General features: G+C 43.1%; 1 protein-coding gene across 3 annotated transcripts; it reads left to right on the forward strand.

The window, feature by feature from the left end:
• The first annotated feature begins 3,760 nt into the window (after positions 1 to 3,760).
• Positions 3,761 to 17,734, forward strand: LOC121872614 (proton-coupled amino acid transporter-like protein pathetic). Of its 3 annotated transcripts, none has more exons than XR_006090125.1 (12): positions 3,761 to 4,765; positions 11,329 to 11,385; positions 11,724 to 11,860; positions 12,012 to 12,162; positions 12,487 to 12,693; positions 13,130 to 13,234; positions 13,475 to 13,654; positions 13,976 to 14,154; positions 14,426 to 14,598; positions 15,244 to 15,395; positions 16,132 to 16,604; positions 17,696 to 17,734. XR_006090125.1 is itself a non-coding variant. In XM_042375520.1 (12 exons), the coding sequence occupies exons 2-12, from the start codon at positions 4,754 to 4,756 to the stop codon at positions 16,246 to 16,248; spliced, it is 1,470 nt and encodes a 489-aa protein (XP_042231454.1). In that variant the 5' UTR covers positions 3,761 to 4,301; positions 4,437 to 4,753; the 3' UTR covers positions 16,249 to 16,952. The 3 variants fall into 3 exon arrangements, 2 of the variants coding, with proteins under 2 accessions (XP_042231454.1, XP_042231441.1); XM_042375520.1 differs by lacking the exon at positions 17,696 to 17,734 and having other exon boundaries at positions 3,761 to 4,301; positions 4,437 to 4,765; positions 16,132 to 16,952; XM_042375507.1 differs by lacking the exon at positions 17,696 to 17,734 and having other exon boundaries at positions 16,132 to 16,952.
• The last annotated feature ends 1,823 nt before the right edge of the window (positions 17,735 to 19,557 follow it).

Genomic DNA, 19,557 nt, shown 5'->3' on the forward strand with positions numbered 1-19,557 from the left:
AATGTTGTACTTCCGTTGATTACGTATTTACTGTAGACTGTTGTGTTTTATTATATCCTTCCTCCATAGCAATCTCTCGACTATCACAAAAATATCACCCCAGCTTATTCACCTATAGATTAACCCACCTTACATTATTTGGGGGAGGGCTTGGTTTAGTTTAGGTCTATTTATGTACTTACAGAGGCAGATCACCAGCAAACACAACAAATGGCGACGTCACGCATGGTGGTGCTCTTCTTCGTGGTTATAAAAAGGTAAATGTTGAGAGAAGCTGAAATGTTGGTTTATCATTGATTTAAGAAAATAAGACAGATTAATGCTGGCAAAGAAAACTTTATAAACAATTATAAAAAGAACAAAACTATAAATAAGACACGACTAAAGACAAAATTGTGTTGTCAGACTATTTGTTTTTTTTTTTAGTAGGGGACAACCACCGGGCAAAGGTACTGATCTCTGGGTGGGGGCGAAAATGTAATACTACTACTAATAATAATAATAATATTGTTTATAGTGCATAGAATTTATAAGAAAAATTATACAATTGAAAATAAAATAATAAAATATTATTTTGGGTAAATAATAATAATGTTATAATTAAAAATATAAAGAATAAATAAGAGTGAAATATTATATGTATGTTTGTTTTTTGTCATTGTAAGAAAACAATTGAGACCTACAATTGTGTGTAAAAGAAGGCAGAAAGTCAGATCACCAACCTGGGACTTGGTCACATATGGCAGCAAGGTCTACCATTATATAACATTATGCTTCAATATCTTCCCAGGCAGTTCCTGGTAGTTTCCTCCCCTACAAACGTTTGTGGCGTACCTCTGTTTTAGTAGCTGCCTACGGTAGAATTTTACTTAGGACATTGGGTCCCTAGGGTTGGCCAATATGTTTTCCAGTGTGTCTTTTGATGTGTTTTCAACGAATCAGTCGTATTTCTAGCGGACGTGCTAGTTTTTCTTACCCCTGGGAAATCGGGGTTTTTGGTGGGGAAAGGCAAACAGGTCATCTGACATAGCAAAGACTAAACTAACTTATAGCCGGGGGCTTTTGACCCCGGACCTCCAGTGGGCCTAACTTGACCCCTAGCCGGGGACGCCCCCACCACGGTAGGTGAAAGCAAACTAATCTAAATGTTTCGATAGTTAAAAAACTTTGGGGCGCCATGTGTGTTCGAAAGTACAATACGTTGGTTAGAGTTGGAGGACCAGAATATGTAAGAATTGGATAGAATTGATTGTCTTTCTCACAAAACTCGGCACTAAACTTAAAAAATACTCGTAGGAGCACAAATGACAACCAACCTCCACACGGCCATTGTGGACTGGTCAATGAAATTACAGGCTGCTTCCTTTGAAAAAATAAATTAAAATGTGTGTACTATCAAGGAATAAACAATTGAGTGAAGTATGATTGGTTAGAAAAAATTCGTTGATGATATTCCTCCCTTGGTCTGACTGGATGACGTCAGTCAACATTGCGCATGCGTGATGCAGATAACATCTAGACGAAGACTGAAAACAACTTAAAATCAATTAGAATTCAATTGTGTCGCTATTACCCATTTCTGCCTGGTATATATGGGGCTCAGAATGCGAGGTCTAAATGTTTCAGTAGTTTATAACTTTCCAGGGCACTATGTCCGAAAGTAAAATAATAACCTGCCTACTACCTTAATTGGAACAGTAGTTTATTAATTTAAAGATATTATAGGAAGCATTAATCACAAATATCAAAGAACAATTACTTACCACTTGCTGCAGAGGCACCCCATCACCACCTGTTGATGAGGATATAGAGACAGATAAAAGGTCCCGTCATAATGATCTGCTTGATGAATATTCTAGTCGGTATTTTTTTGGTCTTTCCTCTTTTACCTTAATTATTCATCTATTTTTTTTTAATTCAACAGTTTATTATAAGAAACGGTAACGAGATCCTAGTATCCTGTCACTCTAGATAACTCTGGACAATGTTACTAGAAGCTTCTGGCGGGAGTCTCAACTATATACAGTATATAAATTAAATAGTGTAATACAAGAGACTTACTAAACCCTAAGGAAGGAAAGTCATTCCCTGAAAATAACATCAATATACCCATAAAATATCTAGCCAGCCTGCAGGTGACGAGCATCGTGCCTCCGTCAGTAGGTCGAGGGAGGAGTGGTGTCCTGCTGCATGGAAGTGGTGTGTGTGTGCGTGTGTGTGCGTGTGTGTTATCTCAGGGTGTACTGCAGTGGATAAGCGTGGCTGTCTGCTGGGGGAGGGGTGGTGGGGTGGGAGGGGGATACCAATCTCCCAAGCAAAATCGATTCTTCTAATGATGTTTTTAATGCCATGTTTTTCCCTCTGATTCTTAGCCCTGTACGTGGGGTAGTGATTGACAGGGTAGGAATAGTCATAACTTAGCTATTAAGCATTTTCCCCTTTCTAATATTATTCACCTCAGTATTCATTAATTAACAAAATCTGTATTAAAGAGTACTGTATTTTTTTTCATGCCTAAATCATATCCTGTTATTTTGTGGAGTAATTACCATATTATTTGACTTTATAACACTAGTTTTACAATGGAACAGCAGAGCAAGTTACATGTAAAGTCAAACAATTTGCCCCTTTCGTGGTCAACATTACGATAAACTGGCGATTAGTGTTGCATCTGACTTAACATGGCACCCCTACCCCCCTCTGTCCTTGTGACGAGAATATATGGAACTACCAAGTGACACTAATCCACTTACTTGACATAATTCATTTTTTTGTGTTTAATCCTAAGTTTCGTAATGTGATTTGACTATTTTGTAAGAGGGATAATGGTGATGACGTCCCATTCATGCTTACCAACCCTATCGAGGGCAAAGGCTAAGTGAATTGTGCAAATCTACAGTACACTGATGGCTCTTTCCTGTGGTGGAAGATTCCGCAATATATGGTGCAAGTGACTGTGTGTGTGTGTGTGTGTTTTGCTGTTGCAATGTCATTGATAGTGATGTCGTCAAAAGAGATAAAACACACACACACACACCCACACACTCCACAGTACCCCTTGATGCATATTTTTTAGCGCATCACAAACCCTCTATACACACATATGGTAACAACAGTACGGTACCAACGAGACACTAATGGGTTCATCTGACTACCTTACTGGGAAATAACCTTGTGAGGGTCTTCTAGGTTCTACTTACTTCAAGTGACTAACTGTTTCGCACCCTTTGTTTATCTGAAGCGTCTATGTACTTGTGTATGACTACCTACCTGTATTGCGTAAATCTATTTGTATACCTGTATTGTCTCTCTATGTGATTTGTATATACCTGTTCTCTCTATGTGTATACCTGCAGGGTCTATATACAAGATGATTCAATGTAAACTTCCATGGTGAATTTTTACCGAATATTTACAGGTATCAATCTAATTATTATCAGGGAACACAAACATTATGACACACACCAATACAATGCCTTTGAAACCTCCTCCCCTGTAGAGTGTGTCAATCCGTCAGTTCATTTTCAGGGCAAAGTACACGGGGTCTCCTCTGTGGGGAATTAAAAAAAGAGAGTCCCCCATTTTGCCTCTACTGATGTTAGTGGAGGCTATCTTGTAACCCTCTCGTTCTCCCCTTCCCTCCTTGATAATTGGGAGGAGTCAATCATCATAGAAAGTGTGGAACAATCTGATCGTGTTATCTGAATTATCTTATTTACTCAATCAGTGGTTTGTGTAATAGCAGTTGAGGGGGGTAAGAGGAGGCTGATAGATAGCCCAAGGGTTCACAGCATACCGACTCATTCCATCAGTACTGGGAGAGCTCTAGTCACTCTTCCTTTCCCATCAGTGAGGCCGTCGACTTCCCTATATTTCTCCCGTTGATTCTCCTTCTGCGTTCTTCTCTCACTGACGTCCATACCTTCGTCCGTACTGGCGATCCTATAAGAAATTCCGAGTCTGAAAGTCGTCACAGCATTTGAGTATAGATAGCAAAGAAATCGATCGAAACTGTGTTGAATTCATGACGGAGAAATGGGGAGGAGGAGGAGGACTCTTACAAGATAACATTAATAATATCTAACTGTAATTAAATATAGAGTTAGAAGGTAGATTCCAAGACCTAATAGTGGAAGTCTGTCAAGTTTCATCTCCACTGGACGTAGAAACAAACCATCCCGAGTACTGGAAGACCAATGAGAAGGGCAAAATCGGTCACCAATCAGCCACATTCAACGCAGTCTCTATTGACCGTAGAATCTCAAGGTCAAAAAACTCTTCTTTCACACAGACAGATCAAGGTAAACGTCACAAACTTTCTTAATTAATTTCAGTGTAAAAACAAAACAGAAATCATTCCAAGTGTTATATAGCATGAATCCCACACTCACTAAACCACTATACAAGACTATACAAATTATCTCACGTATTAATAGAAGCTGAAGAATGAATCCCCGTGTGAGCTCAGACCCCAAGAGAGATGAAAGCTATTAACGAAAGACTTTCAAGTATAAAATTAAACTACAGAAAGCCTCCCAGTACATCTTTGAGGCTACAGAAATCATCCCAGTGCATCTCAACACTACAAAAAGCCTCTCAGCACATCACTCGTATATCTTGAGGCTGTCAGCAAAACTCGTAACCCAGCTCCCACCCATAAACCAGAAGGAGAGACACACGATCCACTATCAAGGCTCAGCTCTGAAGAGGAGAGGCATCAAAAGAACTTATTATACCTCGCCCCAGCAATAACATGGAGCCAAAGGTTAGTAGGTGTTTCTGTGTTTGTCTGTGTGTATGAACGTCTCTGTGAACGTATCTGTGTGTATGAACGTATCTGTGAGTGTACCTGTGTGTATGAACGTCCCTGTGAACGTGTCTGTGTGTATGAACGTCCCTGTGAACGTATCTGCGTGTATGAACGTCCCTGTGAACGTATCTGCGTGTATGAACGTCCCTGTGAACGTATCTGTGTGTATGAACGTATCTGTGAGTGTACCTGTGTGTATGAACGTCCCTGTGAACGTATCTGTGTGTATGAACGTCCCTGTGAACGTATCTGTGTGTATGAACGTCCCTGTGAACGTATCTGCGTGTATGAACGTCCCTGTAAACGTATCTGTGTGTATGAACGTATCTGTGAGTGTACCTGTGTGTATGAACGTCCCTGTGAACGTATCTGTGTGTATGAACGTACCTGTGAACGTATCTGTGTGTGTATGAACGAATCTGTGAGTGTACCTGTGTGTATGAACGTCCCTGTGAACGTATCTGTGTGTATGAACGTCCCTGACGACCTGTTAGGACGTATCTGTGAGTGTACCTGTGTAATGAACGTCCTGTGAACGTATCTGTGTAGAACGTCCTGTGAACGTATCTGCGTGTATGAACGTCCCTGTGAACGTATCTGCTGTGTATGAACGTCCCTGTGAACGCATCTGTGTGTAGGAACGTATCTGTGAGTGTACCTGTGTGTATGAACGTCCCTACGTATCTGGTGTATGAACGTCTCTGAGTGTGTGTGTAAGAACGTCCCTGTGAACGTATCTGTGTGTATGAACGTCCTGTGAATCCAGTGTATGAACGATCTAGGCCTGTGTATGAAACGTCCTGTAACGTATCTGTGTGTATGAACGTATCTGTGAACGTATCTGTGCACATATGTAAATTACCTTGTCTATCAGAACAAATATAGGATATGTCTGTCTATCTGTCTTCTGTGACTGTCTATTTATCTTTCTCTGTCCATCTCTCTATCTCTATCTCTGTCTTCTCTCTATCTCTATCTTTCTCTATCTCTCTATCTCTATCTTTCTCTGTCTATCTCTATCTCTATCTCTGTCTATCTCTCTATCTCTATCTTTCTCTGTCCATCTCTCTATCTCTATCTTTCTATCTCTCTATCTCTATCTTTCTCTGTCCATCTCTCTATCTCTATCTTTCTCTGTCTATCTCTCTATCTCTATCTTTCTATCCCTCATCTCTCTATCTTCATCCCTCTCTCTATCTCTATCTTTCCGTCTATCTCTACTTCTATCTTTCTCTGTCTATCTCATCTCATCTTCTCTATCCCTCTCTCTATCTTCGTCCATCTCATCTCATCTTTCTGTCTATCTCATCTCTATCTTCTGTCTATCTCTCATCTCTATCTCTCTGTCTATCCCATCTCATCTCTCTCATCTCATCTTCTCGTCTATCTCTATCTCATCTTCTCTCTGTTCATCTCTATCTCTCATCTTTCTCATCCCTCTCTCATCTCTCATCTTTCTCTGTCTATCTCTCTATCTCATCTCTCTGTTCATCTCTCATCTCATCTTTCTCATCTCTCATCTTTCTCTTTCATCTCCATCTCTCATCTCTCTCTGTCTATCTCTATCTATATCTTTCATCCCTCTATCTCATCTTTCTCTGTCCATCTCTATCTCTCTATCTTTCTGTCTATCTCTATCTCTATCTTCTCATCCCTCATTCTATCCTTCTCTGTCCATCTCATCTCTCATCTTTCCGTCTATCTCTATCTCTATCTTTCTCTGTCCATCTCTCTATCTCTATCTTTCTCTGTCTATCTCTCTATCTCTATCTTCGTCTATCTGTCTGTTCCTTATATATACTGTAGATACTGATTGATACCGTCTTGTTAGTGTTATCTCTCGACGGGTATCGTTTTGTGACATATAATCTCTGGTAATGATAACGAGATCATGACGATAATCACGACTAAGATAACATTTCACGATAGCTGTTTTATAGGTCGTAAGATAACACTTTATATAACATGGGATTGTGTAAATTGGTTATCTTAAAAAATAATGGTGGTGTTTTAAGTTGTGGTTATGTAATTGTACTCAAGGAGTGTGTTATTGTAGTCAAGGAGTGTTATTGTACTTAAGGAGTATGTATGTAGTCAAGGAGTTATTGGACCTTCTGGAGGTGTTATTGTAGTTGGGAGGTGTTATTGTAGTCAAGGGGGTATTAGTAGTCAAGGGAGTGTGTTATTGTAGTCAAGGGAGTGTTATTGTAGTCAAGGGAGGTGATGGAGGCACAGAGGAGGTGAGTACAGATTTGATGGGTCAGCACAGATGTAGTTGTGTACTCAAGGGAGGTGAGTACTTCAAGGAGGTGGTATTGTACTCAAGGGAGGTGTTATTTTATCTAAGGGAGGTGTTATTGTGTCAAGGGAGGTATTGACCATGGGAGTGTGTTATTAGACCATGAGCAAGTGTTATAGTCTAATATGTGTTATTGTATTCAAGGAGGTTATTGAATTATGATGTTATTCAAGGGAGGAGTGAAGATGACTAAAGAGTTTATTGTTGGGGTGAAGAGAGGAGAGAGAAGAGAGAGAGAGAGAGAGAGATATTGGGAGAGAGAGAGAGAGAGAGAGAGAGAGAGAGAGAGAGAGAGAGTAGGCAGTGTTGCCAATTAATTGATTTTAACGCGACCACCTTCTGTTGGCGACCCTTACTGATAATCAGACACACACACACACACACACACACACACACACACGCAGTAGTTATCGCCCTTGACCTTCCCCTTTAAAAATTACAGATAAGTAAAACAACCAGTCTAGCAGAAGTGTGGAACAAAATTAGAGCCATTAAAAATAATTAATCTCACCTAAAACAGACAGACAGACAGAGACAGAGAGACAGACAGAGACAGAGAGACAGACAGACAGACAGTGATATAGGGGTGGGTTACCTGGTTTGGTTCTACGTCACACACTTAAGTACAGCTGATTGGGTGATGCAGGTATAGATAAATTATAGAGAGAGAGAGAGAGAGAGAGAGAGAGAGAGAGAGGAGAGAGAGAGAGAGAGAGAGAGGAGAGAGAGAGAGAGAGAGAGAGAGAGAGAGAGAGAGAGAAAGAGAGAGAGATTTTGGGTTAACGTCTGTTGGAAATAGTGAAACATAACAAACAAACTTTGCAGGAAGAACTCTTGTTCAACGGTATATTAGTCCGGTGAGATAACGAGTTGTACCCGTAGGAGATGAAACTTGACATATATGGACAATTTTCTTCTACGCACTTCAAAAAAATTTAACTTTAAGACATAATTACTGCAGTTAATTGTCAGTTACTACCACCATTCGTCAGTTACTACCACCATTCGACAGTCACTACCACCATTGTCATTACTACCATCTGTCAGTTACTACCACCATTGGTCAACTTACCACCATTCGTCAGTCACTACCACCATTCGTCAGTCACTACCACCATCTGTCAGTTACTACCACCATTTCGTCAGTAATACCACCATCTGTCAGTCACTACCACCATCTGTCAGTCACTACCACCATTCGTCAAGTTACTACCCCATTCGTCAGTTACTACCACCATCTGTCAGTTACTACCACCATCTGGTCAGTCACTACCACCATCTGTCACAGCCCACTCCTACCACCATTCGTCAGTTACTACCACCATTCGTCAGTTACCACCACCATTCAGTTACTACCACCATTTGTCAGTCACTACCCATTCGTCGTCATACCACCACCATTCGTCAGTCACTACCACCATTCGTCACACTACCACCATTCGTCAGTCACCACCACCATCCGTCAGTCCACTACCACTATCCGTCAGTCATCATACCACCATTCGTCAGTTCACTACCACCCATCAGTCACTACCACCATTCGTCATCACTACCATTCGATCATCATATCACCCACCATCTGTCAGTTACTACCACCATCCTCGACAGCCAATACCACCATCTGGTCAGTCACTACCACCATTCGTCAGTTACTACCACCATTCAGTCACCACCATTCACCACCATCTGTCACCACCCATTCGTCAGTCACCACCACCATCTGTCAGTCACCACCACCATTCGTCAGTTACCAACCACCCTTCCGTCACTACCACCTCATTCGTCAGTCACCACCACCATCTGGTCAGTCACTACCACCATCTGTCAGTCACCACCACCATTTGCAGTCATCACCACCATTCGTCAGTCACACCACCATTCGTCGTCACTACACCATTCGTCAGTTACTACCACCATTCGTCAGTCACTTCACCACCATCTGTCAGTCACTCACCACCATCGACCACCATCCGTCAGTTACTACCACCATTCGTCAGTCATTACCACCATCCGTCAGTCACCACCACCCATCTGCTCACTACCACCATCTGAGTTACTACCACCATTTGTCAGTCACTACCACCATTTGTCAGTTACTACCACCATTCGTCAGTCACTACCACCATCTGTCAACACCATTCGATAGTTACCACCATCTATCACTACCATTCGTCAGTCACTACCACCATTCGTCAGTTACTACCACCATTCGTCAGTACCACCCATTCGTCAGTTACTACCACCATTCGAGTCACCACCATTTGTCATTACTACCACCATTGGTCAGTTACTACCACCATCGTCGTCAGTTACTACCACCATCGTCAGTCATCACTTCCACCATCTTGTCAGTCATCACCACCATTCGTCAGTTACTACCACCATTCGTCAGTTACTACCACCATTCGTCACTACCATCTGTCAGTTACTACCACCATTCGTCAGTTACTACCACTATCCGTCAGTTACTACCACCATTCGTCAGTCACACCACCATTCGTCAGTTAGTCAGTTACTACCACCATTCGTCATACTACCACCATTTGTCAGTTACCATTTGTCAGTTACTACCACCATTCGTCAGCACTACCACCATTCGACGGTTACTACCACCATTCGTCAGTTACTACCACCATCTGTCAGTCACTACCACCATCCGTCAGTCACTACCACCATCTGACAGTTACTACCACCATTCGTCAGTCACATCAATTCATCGACAGTTACTGCCACCATTCGTCAGTTACCACCATTCGTCGTTACTACCACCATCTGTCAGTTACTACCACCATTCGAGTACTACCACCATTCGTCAGTCACTACCACCATTCGTCGGTTACTACCACCATTCGTCAGTCACCACCCATTCGTCAGTCACTACCACCATTCGTCAGTTACTACCACCATTCGTCAGTTACTACCACCATTCGTCAGTTACTACCACCATTCGTCAGTTACTACCACCATTCGTCAGTCACTACCACCATTCGTCAGTTACTACCACCATTCGTCGATTACTACCATTCGTCAGTTACTACCACCATTCGTCAGTCACTACCACCATTCGTCAGTTACTACCACCATTCGTCAGTTACTACCACCATTCGTCAGTTACTACCATTCGTCGGTTACTACCACCATTCGTCAGGTTACTACCACCATTCGTCGGTTACTACCACCATTCGTCAGTCACCTACCACCATTCGTCAGTCACTACCACCATTCGTCAGTTACTACCACCATTCTTCAGTCACTACCACCATTCGTCAGTTACTACCACCATTCGTCAGTTACTACCACCATTCGTCAGTTACTACCACCATTCGTCAGTTACTACCACCATTCGTCAGTCACTACCACCATTCGTTCAGTCACTACCACCATTCGTCAGTTACTACCACCATTCTTCAGTCACTACCACCATTCGTCAGTTACTACCACCATTCGTCAGTCACTACCACCATTCGTCGGTTACTACCACCATTCTTCAGTCACTACCACCATTCGTCAGTTACTACCACCATTCGTCAGTCACTACCACCATTCGTCAGTTACTACCACCATTCGTCAGTTACTACCATTCGTCAGTTACCACCATTGTCGTTCTACCACCATTCGTCAGTTACTACCACCATTCGTCAGTTACTACCACCATTCGTCAGTCACTACCACCATTCGTCGGATCACTACCACCATTCGTCAGTTACACCACCATTCTTCCAGTCACTACCACCATTCGTCAGTCACTACCACCATTCGTCAGTTACTACCACCATTCGACAGTTACTACCACCATTCGTCAGTTACTACCACCATTCGTCAGTTACTACCACCATTCGTCAGTTACTACCACCATTCGTCAGTTACTACCACCATTCGTCAGTCACTACCACCATTCGACAGTCACTACCACCATTCGACAGTCACTACCACCATTCGTCAGTCACTACCACCATTCGTCAGTCACTACCACCATTCGACAGTCACTACCACCATTCGACAGTCACTACCACCATAGGTATTCACTTGCGACTGAATTTACTGCCAAAACAAAATAGTCTCTCTCTCTCTCTCTCTCTCTCTCTCTCTCTCTCTCTCTCTTATTTTCATCTGGACTTAAAATTTACGTCCGAGTTCACCCCCAAAAAAAAGCAAGAACTTGAGTCGCATTTGAGTACGAGTCTTTCCTGTGTGCTAATGACCTTAATCACCCTTACAGAACGAGCCAATCACCAGGCCAGGTCCAGGGGTCATTACTGCTGCTGTTGATATAAAGGTCAGTTTAATGTGATCTTATATGACCTTTTGACCTTTATAGATATGAACGACAGTGATTAAATTTGGGGGAGGGAGGGTCTGTCTGTCTGTCTGTTTCTGTCTATCTGCTTATCTCTCTTTCTCACACACACATACACATAAACACATGAACCTTCCTCCCTCTCTTTCTCTCTCGCCTGTCTGTCTGTCTGTCTGTCTATCTCTCACGGTCACACACATACACACACATAAACAGACACATCAATCCCCTCTCTCTCTCTCTCTCTCTCTCTCTCGCAGTAAGAGGTTTCCACATGTCCTAGATAGTATAATAAGTGTCCCCATGTCCCCTTACAGGAACAGGACAGGTGGGCCGGTCCAACGCTACAAGAGAGGGACACTCAGGTAGGAGCCATCAGCAGTGTCCTACCAGAAGGGGACATCAATAACGCCAGTGATGTCCCAGTGAAAAGGGACATTCCACATCCAACCACGTGAGTTACTGAGGATAATATGAAGTAGAATTACCTTATTGTTGACCTAACCTAACCTAATTTAAACGTAGATTAATCTAACCTAAGCAAACCTAACCCAACCAAACCCAACCACACCAATATCTGTGTTTCAGTCTCTGTCACATTTCAGGAACCTCGAGACGCTGATCCATGTACTGAAGGGGAACGTAGGCACAGGTCTCCTCGCTATGCCTGAAGCCTTTATGAACGCAGGGCTGTGGGTCGGGTTTGCTGGGATACCTATTATGGGTGTCATTTGTATCCACTGTATGCAAATGCTGGTAAGATATAAGCCATATTTTAATGTCTTGTTATCTCTCTCCATGTATAAAATCCTCATGAACTTAACCTTGAAATACCATCGTGTACAACTAATATGGTCAGAGAGGATCCCTTATCCTCTTGTAAACTTAGATGACAATAATAACAAAGTCTTTATCAATATCAGGTAGACACATTTCCCAGTGGATATTTATTCAACACCTGTTCATTGGCTGCTAACCTAACCTAACCTAACCATCTTTCCACTCAGGGTTAATATTTTCTCTCCCTTAATCTGGCACTACTCATGGCTCACCCTGGCACTATACGGTGGGTGCCAACAGCTAAGGAGTTCCAAGGAATTGTGTAAGCGGGCAGGGAAGTCGGCCCTTAGCTACGAGGAGACAGCGGAGGCGGCCTTCAGGTTGGGTCCTGAAGGGTGCCGTAAGTGGGCCAACACCGTCAGATACATCATCACAACCTTCCTCATCATCACCCAGGTCGGCTTCTGCTGCGTCTATGCCGTCTTCATCCCCCAAAATCTGATGCAGGTGAGTTATTCCTCCCGTTATGCTCCCAGTTATTCCTCCCGTTATGCTCCCAGTTATTCCTCCCGTTATGCTCCCAGTTATACCTCCAGTTATGCCCCCAGTTATACCTCCAGACGTATGAGCTATACCTTCCAGCTATACTTATACCCTCTATTACACAGCGAGAGGCTTTACTTTGATATAGGGAGCCTCTATGTATCGAAGGCTACCACAAGATAACAAAGAGACTCATCGCCACAGCACAGGAGTACGTTGGTTTAACCCTTGAGTACGATGGTTTAACCCTTGAGTACGATGGTTTAACCCTTGAGTACGATGGTTTAACCCTTGAGTACGATGGTTTAACCCTTGAGTACGATGGTTAAAAGGTGTATATATGAACAAACGAGAATGGATAAATGTGGATAGGCCATTCTAAAGGTGTTTCTTCCCACAGGCTATCGAGTGTATGTTACCGAGCGGGAGCAGTATCTCGGTATATGGTTATATGGGGATTATAATATTACCAATCCTTCTCATCTGTTACATCCCTAACCTCAAGGTAGGTTATCTCTCTACATTCCTCACATCAAGGTAGGTACTCCTTATTATGTGCTGAAAACGTATTAAAACCACCTTGTAACACCCTGAGTTCACCTTACTAACACCCTGAGTTCACCTTACTAACACCCTGAGTTCACCTTACTAACACCCTGAGTTCACCTTACTAACACCCTGAGTTCACCTTACTAACACCCTGAGTTCACCTTACTAACACCCTGAGTTCATCTTACTAACACAGTACCTAGCACCGGTGTCGCTCATGGCTGGGGCTGTCCAGATAATAGGCATCACCATCTGCTTCTACTACATGTTGAGAGATCTGCCACACGTCCAGGAAGAGCTGCCTGCCTTTGCCGGATTTTCCACCCTCCCTCTATACTTCGGCTCAGCTATCTACGCCTTTGAGGGCATTGGATTGGTGAGTACAGTGGGGTAGTAATGCCCAGATGAGAGTTTATAAAGGTGTGTAATGCCCAGATGTGATTTCATGGGCATGGGGTTGGTTACGGAAGGGTTAGAAATGTCCAGATATGCCTTTAACCCCTTCACTATACAGGGACGCCATTTTTATTCTTTTATTTAGCTAATGCCAGACGATTTAATTTTGCAGACAGACCCCATTTTCTTTTCAATTTTCATTTCAATCCCCATTTTCTTTCATTGTTACCTCATCGTACCGCAATTTTCTTCTCATTTTTCATCCCAGTCTCCATTTCCTCCCCCCCCCCCCAAAAAAAAGGTTTTACCACTGGAAAACAAGATGAAAACACCTCAAGCTTTTGGCGGATGGACGGGAGTGTTGAATACAGCTATGGTGATTGTGGTGTGTTTCTACGCAGGCGTGGGGTTCTTTGGTTACCTCAGATATGGAAGTTTTGTACAAGGTTCCATCACTCTCAACCTACCACCTAGTGAACCGTAAGTGTGTGTGTGTGTGTTATATGTTGAGTATGATAGCTTTACCCTGTCCTATCCTCCTCATCCTCACCAGAGTACGATAATTTTACCCCTAGAGTACAATGAATTACCCCACATATGATAAATTTTCCCTTAGAGTACAAGCAGTTACTCCAAATATGATAATTTTATCCTTAGAGTACGACAAGTTACCCCCCCATGTATGATATAATTTGACACCTAGAGTACGATCTTTCCATGTTATCTTACTCACAGTTATCTTCACTCACAGGTTATCGCAGACGGTGAAGATCTTAATGGCTTTGGCGGTCTACATGACATACCCTCTACAGATGTACGTCCCTTACGAGGTGCTGCGGCCAACTGTGACGCGGAGGTTCACCACACACAAGGGCAAGATGGTGGCCGAGTACATCTTTAGGTCCTGCATGGTGTTCTTGACCTGTAAGGGCATTAGAGATTAATTTTTGGATGAATTACGTAAATTCCACGAACTTACCAACTTTAATCCCCGAACTTACAAGCCTTTATAGATAACACAGTGAAACCCAATTCTAGCCATCTACCTTGTCACGAGGAGCTTCAATTACGGTGACATCGACTACAGAAATTAAATGATACCAAATAACCTTAAAAATCCTGCATCCCAGAGTGTTAGATAGATAGATAGATAGTTAGATAGTTAGATAGATAGTTAGATAGATAGATGAAAATTGGTCTGTAATTTTGTTATGGGTCGTAATTTATATGTAATTATTTTTGTTTACCATTTCAGATAAGGATCTCTCTCTCTCTCTCTCTCTCTCTCTCTCTCTCTCTCTCTCTATCTTCTCTTCATCCTCCTCCAAACATCCTCTCTCTCTCTCTCTCTCTCTCTCTCTCTCTCTCTCTCTCTCTCCTTTCACTTACAAAAAAATCCTTTACTTCATTCCTCCTTACCACTAACCAACACCCCCTATCCTCTCTCCCCAACCAACACCTCCCTATCCCTCCCCACCTCCCCACCCCACTCACCTCCACCACTCACCTCCACCACTCACCTCCACCACTCACCTCCACCACTCACCTCCAACACTCTCTCTCCAACAGTCGTCTTAGCAGCAGCCATCCCCAACATTGGATTGTTTATATCTCTGGTGGGGGCAGTCAGCAGTTCCACCCTGGCCCTCATCTTCCCTCCCATCGTCGAAATAGTGACCTTCTGGCCAAATACAGGGAAATACAACTGGCGCATCATCAAGGTCAGGGTCAAGTCAGGTCAGGGTTAAGTCAGGTCAGGATCAAGTCAGGTCAGGATCAAATCAGGTTAGGTTAAATTGGGTCATGGTTAGTTTATGTTAGGTTAAATTGAGCCATGGTTAAATACGGTTACTATTAAGTTAAGTGAATTTAAATTGAGTTAAATTATTGTTAAATATGTGTCCTTTTGTTCTTTTGGGTGATTGTTAAGGCCAGGTTAAGTCATGTCAGGTTAAATCGGGTCATGGTTATTAATAAGTGAAGTTATCATAAGTTAAATTATGTTTCAGGTTAAGTTTACATATCATAACTTGAGTTAGGTTAAGGTACTATCCACTAACACCGGTCACTGTCCACTAACACCCGTCACTGTCCACTAACACCCGTCACTGTCCACTAACACCGGTCACTGTCCACTAACACCCGTCTCGCCCACTAACACCCGTCACTGTCCACTAACACCCGTCACTGCCCACTAACACCGGTCACTGTCCACTAACACCCGTCACTGTCCACCAACACCCGTCACTGTCCACTAACACCCGTCACTGTCCACTAACACCCGTCACTATCCACTAACACCCGTCACTATCCACTAACACCCGTCACTGTCCACTAACACCCGTCACTGTCCACTAACACCCGTCACTATCCACTAACACCCGTCACTGTCCACTAACACCCGTCACTGTCCACTAACACCCGTCACTGTCCACTAACACCGGTCACTGTCCACAGGGTGCCCTCATCTGCCTGTTTGGGTTGGTCGGCTTCGTAGCAGGAACCATCACCAGTGTTGAATCCATCATCGACTTCTTCATGAACGGCCAGCAGCAGCCTTCCTACGAGTGTTAAATATGTGACTCCACTCTATGGCCATTTGAGTCAGATGTATGGCCCTTTGAGTCAGATGTATGGCCCTTTGAGTCAGATATATGGCCCATTGAGTAAAATCTATGGCACCTGACTCAAATTTATGGTCCCCCTGACTCAAATCTATGGCCCCCTGACTCAAATCTATGGCTACTTGGCTCAAATCTATGGCTACTTGGCTCAAATCTATAGCTCCCTGACTCAAATCCTTGTCATATAACTGTCATGTAACTGTCATATAACTGTCATGCATTTCCCCTTCTATACTATCAACACAAAGCTTAAGGGTTATTGGTTTCACTTAGTGTGTGTGTGTGTGTGTGTGTGTGTGTGTGTGTGTCTAACTTGGCAGAAGAATTGATGAGTGTGGTATGTTAGGGAAGAGATGAGGTCAAGGTCAAATATTAAGTCAAGTGGCTGTTGGTGTGGTGACCTTAACACTTGACCTTTGTGGTAGTTGGTTGTTGTTGTTGTTGGTTGTATTAAGTTGTTGGTTATTTAGATACAAAACTGTTATTATTATTATTATTATTATTACTAGACTATTACTATTATTATTATTGTTGTTGATATGGTTCTTGTTGTTATTGTTATTATTATTGATCTAATTAAACATAGGCTCTAATAATTGTGGTTCTGTGATTTTCGATAATTTCAGAAAAAATAGAATGTCGATTAATAAAAATATATAATTATATTTTTAAAATTATTGTTTGTCTGAGAACCTTAAATAAAACTACACACACACACACACACCCACACACACACACACACAGAGAAGAGGAAGAATGGTAGAGGGACGGTGATTATTTCGAACAGGTTGTTATAGCGTTAGGTTAGGTTAGGTGTTAATGTTACCTTTTATACTCTGGCCGCTGGGAAGTGGTTATCAAAATGTATGTGTATGTGTCCCATAATAAACAATAATACAGCCACAATGTAAACAGAAAACAATATATTAATAGCGTCGTACTTAAACACTTAAACAATAAAGATATAAACAGTAAACAGTAAACAATATGAACAACCTGGTGACTCCTAATTACCATCAACAATGCAGTATTAATATTACATGAGACAAACATTGCGTTGTAAGAATATCTCCCGGGTATGACTACGAAATATCTCCTGAGTTCACTTACTTACAACACAGATATATGGTGATAATTAACACTCAGGAGGTAGACCATTCTATAGATCTACCACCGTGTGTGTGTGTGTGTGTGTGTGTGGGTAGGTGTGTGGGTGTGTGTGGGTGTGTGTGTGTGTGGGGTGTGTGTGTGTGGGGTAGGTGTGTGGGGTGTGTGTGTGTGTGTGGGGTAGGTGTGGTGTGTGTGTGGGTAGGGTGTGGGTGTGTGTGTGTGTGTGTGTGTGTGTGTGTGTGTGTGTGTGTGTGTGTGTGTGTGTGGGTGTGTGTGTGTGTGTGTAGGTGTGTGTGTGTGTGTGTGTGTGTGTGTGGGTGTGTGTGTGTGTGTGTGTGTGTGTGTGTGTGTGTGTGTGTGGGTGTGTGTGTGTGTGTGTGTGTGTGTGTGTGTGGGTGTGTGTGTGGGTAGGTGTGTGTGTGTGGGTAGGTGTGTGGGTAGGTGTGTGTGTGTGTGTGGGTGTGTGTGTGTGTGTGTGTGTGTGTGTGTGTGTGTGTGTGGGTAGGTGTGTGTGTGTGTGTGGAATCAAAAACATAACTGGGCTTTAAAATTATCAAGAACAATGAAAGGATCTTACTGTATTATAATATGGCCGACGTAGGTATACCTCAGTTACCGCTAAACTGAAACTTTTAGATAACGTTTTCTTTAACATTAACACCAAAGAAAACGAATATGACTAACTATATCATTTCCTATTATTAACTCTAGAAAACACCCTGAACACACCCTCTTACACCCCAGTACACCCTCATACACCCTGAACACACCCTCTTACACCCTGAACACACCCTCATACACCCTGAACACACCCTCTTACACCCTTCTTACACCCTCTTATACACCCTGAACACACCTCATACACCCTGAACACACCTCATACACCCCAACACACCTCATACACCCTGAACACACCTCTACACCCCAGTACACCTCACCTTGAACACACCTCTACATCCTGAACACACCCCTCACACACCCTGAACACACACCCTCTTACACCCCAGCAACCCCCAGCACACCTCTTACACCTGAACACACCCTCTACACCCCTGAACACACCCCTCTACACCCCACACACCCTCTACACCCCTGGAACACACCCTCTACACCCTGAACACACCCTCTACACCCTGGAACACACCCCACACCCTGAACACAATTCTCATACACCCTGAACATACCTCTCTTACACTCTCAACACACCTCAACATACCTCTTACACTCTCAACACACCCTCATACACCCTGAACACACCCTCTACATACCCTGAACACTTTCTTATACCAACACACCTCATACACCCTGAACACACCCCTCTTACACCCTGAACACACCCCTCATACACCCTGAACACACTCTCTACACCTCAACACACCCTCTACACCCTGAAACACACCTCTACACCCAGAACACACCCTCATACACCCCCTGAACACACCCCTCTACACCCTGAACACACTCTCTTACACTCTCAACACACCCCTCATACACCCTGAACACACCCCAGTACACCCTCATACACCCTGAACACACCCCAGTACACCCTCATACACCCTGAACACACCCCAGTACACCCATCTCCCTCACATCCTCCGGCCGTCGTGATTCTAGAGTAACTGTGTCCTGGACCCACTTTCCAGCCGCCACCCAGGCCACGCCCACAACCGCCATCACCCAGGCCACGCCCACAACCGCCATCACCCAAGCCACGCCCACCACAATGCCACATGTCGGCGGGGGCGGTGTCATCGCTTCCGGTATTTCTGTGTTTGTGTCTCAGTCGTAAAAGCGGCGTAGGAGGGGAAAGTTCCGGCTATTATCAAATGACCATCGACTTCCAATAGTTTACGTCTGTGTGTCTGTGAATGATTTATATTTTGTTAATCTTTGTTATTTTATTTATTTTATTTTTTTCTATTGGGGGGAAGTTTGTTAAAGTATAAAGTCTCATATGGCAACAGTTTACCAGGAAGAGAAGCCCCGCCTATAAGAGCTCCTCCTTCCTCATTGGTCCAAGGTGACGTCACGCTTTATTGACTTGAAGTCTTTTGACAAATTAACTCCCTTTATTGGTTTCTCTTCTATGTATATAAACAAAGATAATCTTCAACTATCTTAAATAAACCCATGAGAAAATTAGTCGACT

The sequence above is a fragment of the Homarus americanus genome, unplaced genomic scaffold, assembly GCF_018991925.1.
Source record: "Homarus americanus isolate GMGI-L3 unplaced genomic scaffold, GMGI_Hamer_2.0 scaffold55640, whole genome shotgun sequence".
Taxonomy (NCBI): domain Eukaryota; kingdom Metazoa; phylum Arthropoda; class Malacostraca; order Decapoda; family Nephropidae; genus Homarus; species Homarus americanus.